At 52.9% G+C, this 12,597-nt stretch overlaps 6 protein-coding genes across 6 annotated transcripts; 2 read left to right on the top strand and 4 right to left on the bottom strand.

Moving 5' to 3' along the window:
* Nucleotides 1-146: 146 nt before the first annotated feature.
* On the bottom strand, nucleotides 147-1,613 carry DSM5745_00006 (Orsellinic acid biosynthesis cluster protein D; the record flags this gene model as incomplete). Its single annotated transcript, XM_026742022.1, has 1 exon — nucleotides 147-1,613. One exon carries the CDS (start codon nucleotides 1,611-1,613, stop codon nucleotides 147-149), a length of 1,467 nt encoding a protein of 488 aa, XP_026607867.1.
* A 324-nt stretch (nucleotides 1,614-1,937) lies between these two features.
* DSM5745_00005 (zinc-binding alcohol dehydrogenase family protein) lies at nucleotides 1,938-3,023 on the top strand (the record flags this gene model as incomplete). The annotated part of the gene is made up of 2 exons (XM_026742021.1): nucleotides 1,938-2,194; nucleotides 2,240-3,023. 2 exons carry the CDS (start codon nucleotides 1,938-1,940, stop codon nucleotides 3,021-3,023), a joined length of 1,041 nt encoding a protein of 346 aa, XP_026607866.1.
* Nucleotides 3,024-3,397: 374 nt separating this feature from the next.
* On the bottom strand, nucleotides 3,398-4,226 carry DSM5745_00004 (SDR family NAD(P)-dependent oxidoreductase; the record flags this gene model as incomplete). The annotated part of the gene is made up of 2 exons (XM_026742020.1): nucleotides 3,398-4,063; nucleotides 4,116-4,226. 2 exons carry the CDS (start codon nucleotides 4,224-4,226, stop codon nucleotides 3,398-3,400), a joined length of 777 nt encoding a protein of 258 aa, XP_026607865.1.
* Nucleotides 4,227-4,670: 444 nt separating this feature from the next.
* On the bottom strand, nucleotides 4,671-5,909 carry DSM5745_00003 (tyrosinase family protein; the record flags this gene model as incomplete). Its single annotated transcript, XM_026742019.1, has 6 exons — nucleotides 4,671-4,966; nucleotides 5,013-5,040; nucleotides 5,094-5,400; nucleotides 5,451-5,536; nucleotides 5,599-5,752; nucleotides 5,803-5,909. The coding sequence occupies 6 exons, from the start codon at nucleotides 5,907-5,909 to the stop codon at nucleotides 4,671-4,673; spliced, it is 978 nt and encodes a 325-aa protein (XP_026607864.1).
* Nucleotides 5,910-7,910: 2,001 nt separating this feature from the next.
* On the top strand, nucleotides 7,911-8,467 carry DSM5745_00002 (uncharacterized protein; the record flags this gene model as incomplete). The annotated part of the gene is made up of 3 exons (XM_026742018.1): nucleotides 7,911-7,964; nucleotides 8,025-8,237; nucleotides 8,303-8,467. 3 exons carry the CDS (start codon nucleotides 7,911-7,913, stop codon nucleotides 8,465-8,467), a joined length of 432 nt encoding a protein of 143 aa, XP_026607863.1.
* Nucleotides 8,468-9,520: 1,053 nt separating this feature from the next.
* Nucleotides 9,521-9,952, bottom strand: DSM5745_00001 (acyl carrier protein; the record flags this gene model as incomplete). Its single annotated transcript, XM_026742017.1, has 1 exon — nucleotides 9,521-9,952. One exon carries the CDS (start codon nucleotides 9,950-9,952, stop codon nucleotides 9,521-9,523), a length of 432 nt encoding a protein of 143 aa, XP_026607862.1.
* Between the last annotated feature and the right edge of the window lie 2,645 nt (nucleotides 9,953-12,597).

Below are 12,597 nucleotides of genomic sequence, written 5' to 3'. Positions count from 1 at the left end.
GCCAGGATCTTGCGAGGAGGTCGGCGCTCGGCATTCTGGGCTCCGTCTCACATCGGCCTACACATGCAGTCCCTGCCACCCAGTCTGCGCTGCAATGGTAAACGTCGGCCTGGATGAGCATGCAGTTCCTCTATGCACCGGCTAGTCTACGCTGCAATCGTAAACGCAATGAGTCGCTGCACCGCTCCGTCATCGTTCTCGGGCAGTCGCTCGGCAATCCGCAGCAGGATCGTCATGCTCAACCCCCTGACGAACCAGCATCCGCAGCGCTCGGCTCGATTGACCAGAAGCGCTGCCCAATGAGCGACCAGGACCAGGGCCGCTGGATCATGGCGCGCCACCAAGTCCCGAAAGTGCAGCGGCACTCGGTTCAGCCAGCTCGCCATCCCCCACCACGCCGACCCAACCTCGTCGGTCGCAAAGCTCGTATCGCTGCATTCCACCAAGGCCGCACCCGCCGATGACAGGGCAAACACGTCCGGCGCATTGTGATTCCGGAAGGTGTCGGCCATGTAAGGCGGGAGACCGAGAATGCGGTTCCAGATCTCTGTGGGGATTTTGCTCCCGGGCGCAGGGGAGCTCCATGAGAGCATTCGCAGCGCCTGCACGGGCGTCTCAGGTTCAGGCGGTGCGGCGGGAGGCAGGGAGCTCTGGATGGTGGTGACGATATCCTGCAGTTGCTCTGGCACGCCTGGCTCGGGCATAATGCGCTGGTCGGAGGCTGATTCGGCCAACGCCCAGTGTGCACAACGTAGCAAACATGCAATCTGCATCGCTGCCTCTCTCACTTCTTCAGTAGCGATCGCAACCGACTCTCCCCAGCCAGTGCGGAATCGGGATGAGAACTCGGCCGCCCGTGTCCGGTGCTGCTGTTCGACTGCTTTATTGTCCGTGAATGCGACCAAGTGGCAGGCGGCGAGCGCCAGCAGACCACACATCAGCCATTCCAGACGCAGCGCTTGAGGCACGACATGAGTCTGCCAGAATTGGGCTGATGACAATGGGCTTTGCGGACTGGGCAGAGTAAGACTCGTGGTCGATGTGAAGTGGTGGAAGTAGGACAGCGTCTCGAGGTTCACAGTCGGGGTGGGAATATGAGTTGCAATCGACAGCGTCAGCTCTTGCCCCTCCTCCTGGTCGTGCATCTCCTCGTCGTCAACCTCTTCATCTCGTCTTTCGTCAGCATCGTCTGCTGTAGGCGTAACCTCAAAGTAGCGAATCTTGGTCCCGCGGAAGAAAGTCTGCAGCTTCACCGGGCGCGTAAGGGAAGCATCAGCAAGACCATGGCTTTCCCTCCAATGGCCCTTCATGCGCTTGAGACTGGCACAGAGATTGGCACAGTCCGGAGCCGTACATCGATAGCCAGCGATGACGGGGAGGCCCTTGATGGGGGGCGACTCCGGGGGAGGCAGGGGCACGTGATCGGGCTCGAGGAGGTGCAGGCCCGCAATCACGTCCAGCAGTTGCTGTCGATCGGCGCGGTAGATCTTGTGCCGGAGCAGGTGGCTCTGCAGGGCGCTCTTCTGGATGGCGTACTGGCACTCGTGGCACAGCAGCACCCCGTAGCGGTCGTCGTACTCGAGGAACTGGTTGGGGCCGAAGCGGACAGGCATCGTGTAGAGTCATGGTTGAAGTGTTGATGGAAGATGAAAGAGGAAGAGGAAGCAGATTCCGAGTGCCGTGCCAAGCCGTCAGCCCGCTGACTCAGAGGAACCCCGGAGTCTGCTGTCGCCGAGCACAGAGTATACCAGAGTATACACGAGACAGTGTCAGTATGCCACCATGGGCAATGACCTAAGAGTATCGCTAAGTGACCTTGAGTACTGGGTATATAATCAGCACCACCAGCCATTGTTGTGTTCCTTTGCTCTTCATTGTTCCCTCTGTCCAATATATATCCCGCCCAGCCCTAACCCCCTGTATAACCCTCGATCAACATGGCCAACCAAGCTGCCTGGCTGAACAAGGCCGGAACCGACCTCGAAGTCGGCGATGCCCCCATTCCCACTGCTGGCCCTGGCGAGATTGTCGTCAAGAATGCCGCCGTTGCCATCAACCCGCTCGACACCCACATGCAGGACACCGGGGCCTTTGTCAAGCAGTGGCCTACCGTCCTCGGCTGCGACGTTGCTGGGACCGTACATGAGACTGGGCCGGATGTCCAGCGCTTCAAGAAGGGCGACCGAGTGATCGGGTATGATGAATTATGTTCTGAGGGTACTCCATGCTAACTCCCCAGCCACGCCATCAACCTGGTCACCGGCCGCCCCCAGGACGGGGCCTATGCCCTTTACACCGTCGTCCCAGCCGACAAAGCCGCCATCCTGCCTGATTCCATCTCCTTCACCGACGGGGTGGTCGTGCCCGTCGCTTTGGAGGCTGCAGTCTGTGCGCTCTGCGTGAAGGAACCCAGAGAGGCCATGCCTGGGATCTCGACTCCCGCTCCTGGACTCCCCTATCCATCCCTCGACAAGTCCGAGCCTTTGGGCAAGACCCTTGTCGTCTACGGTGGTTCCTCATCCGTCGGCTCCATGACCACTCAGATTGCAACCGCCATCGGTCTCAATGTCATTGCCGTCTCTGGAGCCCACAACTTCGACCTGAGCAAGCGCTGCGGCGCCACCCAAGTCATTGACCGCAAGGATCCTGCCGTTATCGACAAGGTCGTTGCTGCTGTCGAGGCGTCCGGAAACGAGTTCATGGGAATCTTTGATGCCATCTCAACCCCGGAAACCTATGGCAACGATGCAGCCATTCTCCAGAAACTCGGCCGAGGCGCCATCGTTGTTGTCCACCCGCCTCCCGAGGGAGTTCCTTCCCATGTCAGGGTCGGCTTGCTCTTTGCGGTCAATGACATTGCGACTCCCATCTGGAACGACTTCGTCACCCCTGCTCTGGAGAGTGGCAGGATCCAGTGTCTGCCTCCCCCGACTGTTGTGGGCAAGGGTCTGGAGGCGATCAATGAGGGCTTGAGGAAGTGCAAGGCTGGAGTCAGTGGAACCAAGTTGGTTGTGGAGCTCTAGTTTCTGGCAAGAAGGGATAGCATACTCTCAACATAGTATACTATACACAAACCCATTTTACTCGGTTGTCACTGGGTTGCAGTCGTCCATGCGCTGTAAAACTTGTTCCGTTGCGCCATAACAGCAGTGGCTAAGTAGTTTCCTGAACGAAATGTAGACATCCAGCGCATCTGCTGCGATGAAGATCAATGTCCGGGTGACCACGCTTCCAAGATTTCAATACTCCTTTATATTGTATCAGCTCAAAGTTCCACGCCCCATTATAGCACGCGTGCTGTCTGCAGAAGCACGGAACGCTCCTACACCTGAAACGGTCCAAGTCATCAGAATCACTGCAGCTCGAACGAAGTCTTATTCACTCATGGTGAGAATTTCTAATACATGGCCCATCCACCACTTGCAGATATCGTCTGCCCGGTAATCCACCGGCTCTCTTCACTTGCAAGCCACAACACCACCAAGGCGATATCCTCCACGGTCGCAACTCGGTTCTCGATCGGAGTATCAGCCATTTGTTTCTCGACAATCTCCTTTGGAATATTATCGAAAAGCTCCGTCCGGACAGGGCCAGGATTCACCGTGTTCACAGTATGCCCAGAGCTGCCCAACTCAGCAGCCCAGCATCGAGTCAGGCCTTCCAAAGCAGCTTTCGATGAGCAATATATTGAAAGCTCTTTGAAGCCGTGCCGTGCTCCAACGGAGCCAATGTTGATGATCCGTCCCGGAGCACGCAGATGGGGAAGGACGGCCTGGAGCGTGAGCATGGGGGCGCGGACGTTGAGGTCGTAAATGGAACTGAAATCAGCCACCGTGACTTCCTCGATGCGCTTGACAAGCTCCTTGCCGGCATTGTTCACCAGGATGTCAATTTTGTCACCAAAGTTGCAGATAGTTTCAGCCACAATGTAACCGGGCGAAGCAGGGTCTCGGAGGTCGGCCTTGATGGCGATCGCAGCTGAATCATTCCCAAGCGCCCCGATACGGTCTATCAACTCCTTCAAACCCGGTTCACTGCTAGAGGAAGTGTAGGTGATTGCGACCTTGGACATATCAGCGACCTCTGTTTGTTTTAAGCGTCAAATGATGGAGTACCTTTGCGCCATGCCGAGCGAGCTCCAGGACCAAACCGGCCCCGATGCCGCGAGAGCCCCCGGTTACAATAGCCACCTTGCCACTGAGACGGGCATTCTGTTGGGACTCCATTGTAAGAGAGATGTTTGTAAATGATAATGTGGGTGGGCAGTACCTTGTGTATTATATCCTGTCAACGTGAGAGACAGCTAGCGGCGATAGGAGTTGGCGAACGGTTTCCGATGCAGTAACCCCGAGGCGTTGATGACCGTCAAGGGGAAATGACGTATTCGGCGAGGTACTTCAAGGTCCCTAAGAGGTACCCTGGTGGGTATGCGCAGGGCAGATGGCCTATGGCGATGGCAGCGTACCTCCGCATGCGTCAGCCAAGAATCACAAGCGGTTGTATATCCGATAGAACCGCGATACTATGGTCCACCGATCTTATGATGCATCGTCAATTCTAGTGGCTTGTCCATATAACTATACATGAATCGTAGCCTACTTAGGGCTCAAATGCAGGTGACACCTCCGCAGTCGCTATCCCAACACCTCCGCAGTCGCTATCCCAACACCTCAATAAACGTACTCAGCACAATTAACCCTACCATGCAGATCCATGACATCGCCAACAGTCGCGTTTGGGACTAGACCGACCATCCACAGGGTATGGTTCAGCGTTGTCACATTGCCAGGGTCGCCGTCGTAGTCCCGCAGAGCGGCGGAGGGATATTCAAAGTTCTCCTCGTCAAGATACGACTGGGGTGGGACATTGGTGCCGCTGATCTGGTACAGACGCGAAGTGAGGTTGGCTGCCTGCCATTCCCACCAGAGTCGGTCGAGATTGGCGTGATGTAGGTAGAACAGCGGGTCTGCTTCTTGTCAGCACTGATCCCATTGTCTTGAACGGATACTTACCGCCAGGGCTCGCGACAATGTCGGCAATCTAATACAGATGTTAATCCAAAACATACCGCCAGATCAGGAGAGACAACTAACGGTGCCTCCGACGCCGAGATGGCCCGCGACATGAGGATTCTCGATGAGGCAGTTCCAGGCTTCCTCGTACGTTGCTGCGGCCATACATGCGTCGACGTTCTCTTGCTTTGCGAGCGCAAAGGTTTCCGGCACAAACGAACGGTGCAGGCAGGCGTTGTCATGGAGGCTGGTCTGGTTGAGGTGCAGGACAAGGTGCTGGAACGGCCCATCGTCGACACAATGGCCTCCCTCCCCACCAAAGCCAGTGGCAGGGTCAAAGACCGATGATTCATTCAGTGCCCCAACGTCGAGCGACTCGTGCCAGTACCTAATACCGTTCCGATTAGTCCCTGCCAGAACAAGATCGTCATGACATACGGATGACCACCAGTGTAGTTGCATTCGGTCTGCAGGATGTACTCGTGAGCGTGCACAAAGTAACGATGCCATGGGAGAAAGGCTCCCTTCACGTCAGTCAGTGCATACTCAATCCCCCATGCTAAAGTACCCAGACAGGGCTACATACCACAGAGTGAATGAAGTTGGACTGCACCAGGTGGGCATAAACCAGCTCGTCCCAGCGGCTGTTTGGCCCCTCGAGTCCCATCTTGGGAGGCGAATCCATCAGGCAGAGCTCGGCATCGATAAACGCGGTTTTCTCTGCGTCGCTCATCTTGTGCCTGAATCAGTGTTAGCACTTCGACTGATTCACCGGCCAGCGGAGCTTTACCAAGCCTTGCGTTTGTTGGCAGTGCAATTCCCTGGTGTACTGGTCGTAGCTCCTGCAGCAAGAGCCGCATATGCAAGCCCACAAGTCCAGAGAATGACTGCCCGCATACTGAGGTGGGTTGTTGTTCGATGCTCTGCCCGAGTACAAGGGGAACGGCAGTGATGAGAGGCCGACCCTCCCTATATAGTCGACTCGAGCTCTCATTATTCTTGAACGGTCTAAACAGCTGACGTCGGATGGTTCCCACTCCTCACACGGTAAGCAGAGGCCGTGCTTCTAGAATGGCTCTGTAGATCCAACAAGCCTCGAGTTCCTCGGTCCCCTCGGAATAAGGTGCAGTTGGTGTGCGCAGACTCGGAATTAGACGTCACTGCATAGTACAAGGTGGATTCTAAGCCACTTTCTATCAAACCGAAGACTCCACATCTTGTCAAGATGCGACACTGTATAGATTGAGCATGCTCCAGGAGTATCCTGTTCAATTTACCGCAGGCGTTAGTTGCAGGCTAGAGACAGTTCCAGCCCCTGTTCGTTCGCCCTGCTTCTTACTTACTGTTCCTGAACTTTGAAGAATGAGTGGTCTCCGCTATAGAGAGGAAGGCGGAGCTATGAAAAGAATAGGTCTGCTGCAGAACCTCTGTCTGTTAACAACCGGCAGTAGTCTGGGTCTCATAAAGTATGAAAGAAGATGCCACATCCACATACCGGACACGATCAGGTTAACAATCACAGATTCTGTTTAACCTTCGTCACTAAAAGGTAGGGTTTCGCACGCGGTGGTCATCTGCCTTCTTGACGAAGCCCTAAGCGAGTACAATTCCGTCGCAAGCAGCATCCAGTGTACATCCATAGATATCTAAGCAAGCCGGAGAGGTAAAAATGAAAAGAATAGGATAGCAGAGGTAATAGAGGGCTGGCACAAACACTACCGTACTAGAACTCTTTCAATTTAGGCGCGGTGGAAAGACGAAATCCAGATAGCGATGCGCGCAAGTAAATGGGACGCTTGATCGGGGCAAGAGGAGCGGACGATAGGGATTGAAGGCAGAAAGACAGTGGTAAGTCTATCCCCAGGTTTCGACACCAATCATCACTGCCGCGGTGACGAAGTAAGGTAGCGCGGAACCTGGTACGAGATGGAGATCTGGGCCATGATACGTCGACTGGAGCAGCAGGCAGCGAAGGATAACTAGGCCGAGGCAGCCGAACCTGGCCACAGCAAGTCGTTATTGAAAGTAGCCATGGTCAAGGTCTACCAGGAAGGCCGGTCGTCCTGCAGAGAAACACGCGCTCGCTCCGCTTCTCCACCAAAAGGCAAGGCAGTATGGCGCAAAGAACTCCGGGATACCGTTACCTCTCGGAGGGATTAGGCACATGAGAGAACGCCATTCCCACGGGGCCGGAAACCGCATATCTCTGGCTTCCCGACCACTTCAGGATGACCGGTATAGGCGAGAGGTACAGGAACGTTGATCACAAACTTGAGGAAGCCACGCAAAAGACACCTGTAGTCGGACCGAAACGCGCGAGCAGCTCTGAGGTGCTGGGACACGGCATGAGAAACAACGCAAAGCCCAGAATGCCTCTTGAGCAGAGCCTGACTGCAGACCTGTGCGGTCAAAAACAACCTCCATGTGTCAAGCAAAGATCCTACAACCAGCCCCAACATGCGGAGAACAGGAACAGACAGGATAGCTGTGGTAAGGCACATGCACCTGTCGATGTCCGCGCCGACAAACAGCATCACTTGCGTGACCGGCATTGGCTCATGGTCACACTTGGGATGAGTCCAGGAGACCTCGAGCTCCATTCACTTCACTCCAGGCCACCCCCTCCCCAACTTCGCAGGCTGTGAATCCATGGCTTCCACTCCCATTTGTCACAAAATGGTGAAGGTGAGGAGAGTTCAGGCAGGACTCCCGGTCTTCAGCAACTTTGCATAAAAAGCCCCATCTTTCCCGCCGAAGAAACGATGCATCCTCTCATCACCAACAACCTCTAACTCTCGCAAGACAGCTACAGCTCTCAACTCAAGTCAAAATCTCTTCATCAGTCTCTAAAACCTCATCCATCCATCAACGTCGCTATCTTCATCATCAACCGCCAAGATGCGTATTCAGATCCCTACCGTCCTGGTGGCCTTCTTTGCAATGGTCTCCGCTGTAAGCTCCCTCAACAATTTCACATTGAGTGTTGTGCCTCAACTGACATATCCCTCCTAGGATAAGCTGACCTGCGCCACTGAAGACAACGCAGCTCCGTGGTCCGCCATCTCGGACGGCATGCACTGGATCGGCACCGCCGAGCACTCCAACCGCGGCTTCGATGAGCATGGCAAGCTTACTATGGACCATCCTGGCTCCGCAGTTCTCCCCGCCAACCGCTGCACCCGCCTTTACTGCAACAACGGTGGTGCTTTCTGGTGGTGCAACGAGGTAAGCACATACCCAGCTCACCTCTTTCAATTCATTTCTCTATTTTTAACACAATTCGTCTATAGGGTGAGCGCGAACGTTACATGGGAATCCGCAACATCCGTGAAGGCGCTGCTGTGATTGCTCGCGACTGCCCCAAGTACTCGAAGGAGAAGAAGACATGGGCTGGCGGCCACCTTGAGCATGACGACAAGTGGACCGTCTGGGTTGAGTTCGACCACGCCTGCTAATCGATCCTTGTTCGACAAGTCTTGTCTCGGTGGTTTGGTGGTGTGCCGTTGGACCAAGCCATATCTCTCAACCTCATTTTCCATGTTCGCACTTTCGACCCGGTCTGCCAGTAGGTCCTTGTTGGCCTATCGACAAGCTTCTGGTGTCATAGTGGTTTCTTTCTGTTCCCAAGATCCCACATCTTTCCTTTGTACTGCTCGCGTTCTTATCAGTGGTTTGGTTTCTTTACAAGGGCCATTTTCACTTTCTACATGCTTGTGTGGAAGATGGGTGCCACTGAACAATCCTGCGTTGTATTTCCTTTTCTTTTACCAGACTTGTCGACAATATTGTCAACGATGTTAGCAATAAGTTTGCCAACTATGGTATCAACAATTAAAATCTCCAACTAACCATTTCTTGTATTCTTAGTAGGTACAGAGGCTATCTCGGCTAGTCATAAGACCTTGGTTAAGCAGGGAAACAACCTTGTATGGGCCAGTGTGATTATTAGAGGCCGTTCATCAACAGGTTGTCACGGCTAGCAACGCTACTAGCCACAGGATCAACGCCAGCACTTAAAGGTCAGAGGTTATTTCCTCAGGCAAGGTTGGAATAAGTAGCGGCAAATTACTACCTTCGTCCACGGAGCATAGCTCAAGCCTTTGGCAAACATGAACCCATGCGCGTAGGCTTCCCCAATTAGTTGATTGGCCTCCTATTTTCTTAAAGCAGATGGGAGTGCCCGCCAGCACAAAAGTTTGATCAGAGTGCATGGCCTCCGGCGGAACCAGCCCGATAATTCCCATGGACGAATAGAACCTAGGAAACTTCCACAAGCCCTACCCAATATTTTGACACAGAGACATGTATGTCTCCTGGCTCACCCCCCAAACGGTTCAAACAAGGTTCAAATACGCACGCAGTGGTTTCTCCAGTGAAGGGAGGCCGAGTGGTTGAAAGATTTCCAATTCCTTCGCCCTAGGACCCTAAAACAGGCGCTCTGAAACTGAATATGAACACCCAGCCCTTAGGAATATCCTGTCATCATGTGTGTAATACTATTGTAGTAATCAAACATGCATCAAGACAACCTCACGAGCCAAAACCTCAATCGGCCGGTTACTCATGATTTCAAACACCGCTACGTCCATTTGCAACGCCTCCTTGAACCAAACCCGCATCTCCATCGCGACTAACGAGTCTACTCCGTACACGTGTGCTGGCTTGGAAGGATCGATATCCTCGGTCCTAATCGCAAGGACTTCGGACAGTCGTTCGCAGATCGCCCGACTAACGGACAATGGAGTGCGCCCCTCTGAAGATTGAACGTCCTTGACGAGGTGCTTCGAGGAGCCAGTTACCGCTCGCGCCGGCATAGAAACCGCACTGCGGTGAGTGACAGTTGTTTTCTCAATCGTCCGGCGCTGCAGGTGGTTCCACAAGGATCGAGAGTAGAATCGGGTGCGCACAAGCCCGTTGCGCTGTAACTCTTCCTGGCTCATGACCCCCGTGACTACCTGTGCCCTTGTTGGATTGCATGTTTGGCGTGTGGGATCACAGTAGTATTATAGCATGGCAAGGAGATAGTTTTAAGGAATAGGTTGCAGGCCAAGGGAGCGCATAAAAGCGCCCACCCCCTAATGCTTGGCCGTGTAGCCGACGCCTTCCACAATGCCAAGGTCAATAGAGACAGTTCTTCGTCCTGTCAAGGCTTTGGATCTGGCCAGGGTGTCTTGGTACGCACACCCGAAGGCGTAGTTGCTCTGTCCACTTGCACTGATTATGCCGCACACGAAGGACAGAAGGATAAAGAAGTTGAGCTGGGGCGGGAGGTGGTGCCTGGGATTAAACAAACCTTGGACTTTGGATCGCAGTGTGTTGGCCCATTGGTCAAGGGTTATACTTGTAAACATGGCGGACTGCAAACACCATTAGTTTTTAGGACGCTGCTTTAGGATGTTGTTTCTTATAAAACTAGTTATTTATCGTACCTTGAGAACCATGGATGCCTAGATACATCCCTTTATAGGCGTTATTAGCCTTTGGGCTTCCTGGAAAACTGCACGAATTTTCTCGTGGCTGCTGATATCATACTTGAGTGCAAAGACAGACACATTCATGGCCAAGCACTCCTCTATAAAGGTGGCGGCCCCGGAGGTGTTTGTACCTTAACGACCTAGTAGAATAAGGTGTCAAGCACCGTTGGATATTATCTAATTTAATATGCTCTTTCCTAGTCCACCTAAGCCTCCAGCAATCACGTATGTTGCGGCAGGATTAAATAACATTAACTTAACCGCGCCTGTGGACTCTGCCCTTGGATTTGGGATAATGGTAGCAATAGTATCGCCAACATGTGAGGATCCTTGCGCGCCTTGTCCAACCCAATGGATCACGCCAATACCCTCATGGGCCCGCAAAGGCCGGTTAAATCCAGTGCTGTGTGGTGATATAGTAACCTTTAATATATTAATTTCCACCTTATCTTTCCCGAGGAGCTGGTTGTCGTCAGCGCTTATATTGGGCTCGGATTGCTTTAATACCTGGATTTCTTTTAAAATTGTATCCGCCTGCACAACCCGACTCAAGGACAGAGCCCTGTTAATCTCCATTATCTCCTTGCCATGCGCCTTAGGTGCAGCAGAAAAGTATTGGTGCTGTACAGCCAAGATATGCCGTGCCGCACGCGACGTAGTCTTAATGTCTTCGAGCCCAAGAGTCACTATGTTGAGCTCCTTAATCTCTAATATGAGAGACCGGGTAAGACCAAGAACCGCCTGCTGCTCGAGAGAATCAGGCTCTAAACTTGGGACGTGTCTTCGGGTCACCCAGAGGATGTTTCGCGCATTTTCCAGCACGACCTTCAGGTTGTTGTAGCTCCCCTGGTCGAGCTTGTGGAAGCTGAATTGGTCAATTGTCTGTAGGAGGATCACGGGAGCTTGGGTGGGCGCCTTTAGGCCGGCGACATCCATAGTACTCACTACTGTGCCCTGTTGTTCATGTAACTCGCGGACAGCTGTAGCTAGTGACTGCTGGAGAGCGGATCGGTCTGACCGAACAATCACAATATTAGACGGTGATGATACGGTCCCATTGGGCGTAGTAAGGGGCATGCCGTCGTAATCACTCCGCAGCTCAGGCATGTCGCCGTGTCTGGGCCGTCCACTACAAGCTCGGCTCCAGCAAAAAAGCTCTGTCGAAGCAGCTCGTCCCATGTGGCAAGGGGGACCAGAGGCCCCCATTCGCGATATGGCTCGGTTGCTAACCACTAGCCGGGCAGACAGCCAAATATAAACGATGTTCTGAGTAAATTGGGGCTGATGCACTCGACCAGGATTAGTTTCCCGCCGGGCTTTAAAAGCATCCTGGCGTTCCCAAGTGTTATAGATAGATCTTTCGTGGCGTGGAGAACCTAGATTTTGTTGAGTTAGGCTAATATTTTAAAGGTGGGAGTTTGAATAGGGGAGTGCTTGTATTGCTGGTAATAACCAGGTTATAGCCCTGCACCTTAAAGCCTTGTTTGGCGGGCAGACTCTTAATATCCAGGGTCTTGTACACCATGCTATTACTGTTGCCAAACTTCTCTCGCGCGAACTTAAAAAAGCCCGCAGAAAGGTTAGTAAAAATATACTTTAAGAAACGCGCTCTGCCATTTATTTTTTTACTCTTTTTAAATACCTGCTGCTCCCCACCAAGAACGTTTAGAATGTACCTGGTTATACCCCCAGTGCCCGCGCTAATTTTTATAACTTGCAGGTTAGGGTTAGCATGACCCATGCAGTTAACGTACTTTTAAATGCCCTTTATAACCTCCCGAGGAGGGTTCTCGAGACAATAGTAATTAGCCAGCGTTTTATTTGTAAAGAGAATGTGCAGTGGATTAGTTTTTTATTAAACAATGGGCAAGAGCTATTGACATAGCTGCATAATTAGCTTCCCCTTAGGCCCAAGTAATAACACCGTTTGCTAGAGTTGCTCGCGGGACTTTACGCCAGCTGGTTATGTTAAACTTTATTTGCTTTACTTGGTAGAGGCACTCATGAGCGCAATTTGCCGCCTTATTTGTCACACCCACGGGTGCCAAGCCCCGATAAGATAAGGAAATTAATAAAATAAGAGTTATGGTAATATTAACCCGCCATGTAGT

The sequence above is a fragment of the Aspergillus mulundensis genome, assembly GCF_003369625.1.
Source record: "Aspergillus mulundensis strain DSM 5745 chromosome Unknown scaffold_0, whole genome shotgun sequence".
In the NCBI taxonomy this organism is placed as follows: domain Eukaryota; kingdom Fungi; phylum Ascomycota; class Eurotiomycetes; order Eurotiales; family Aspergillaceae; genus Aspergillus; species Aspergillus mulundensis.
The sequence above is the reverse complement of the archived record's forward strand: the minus strand, read 5'-3'. Positions and strand labels throughout refer to the sequence as shown.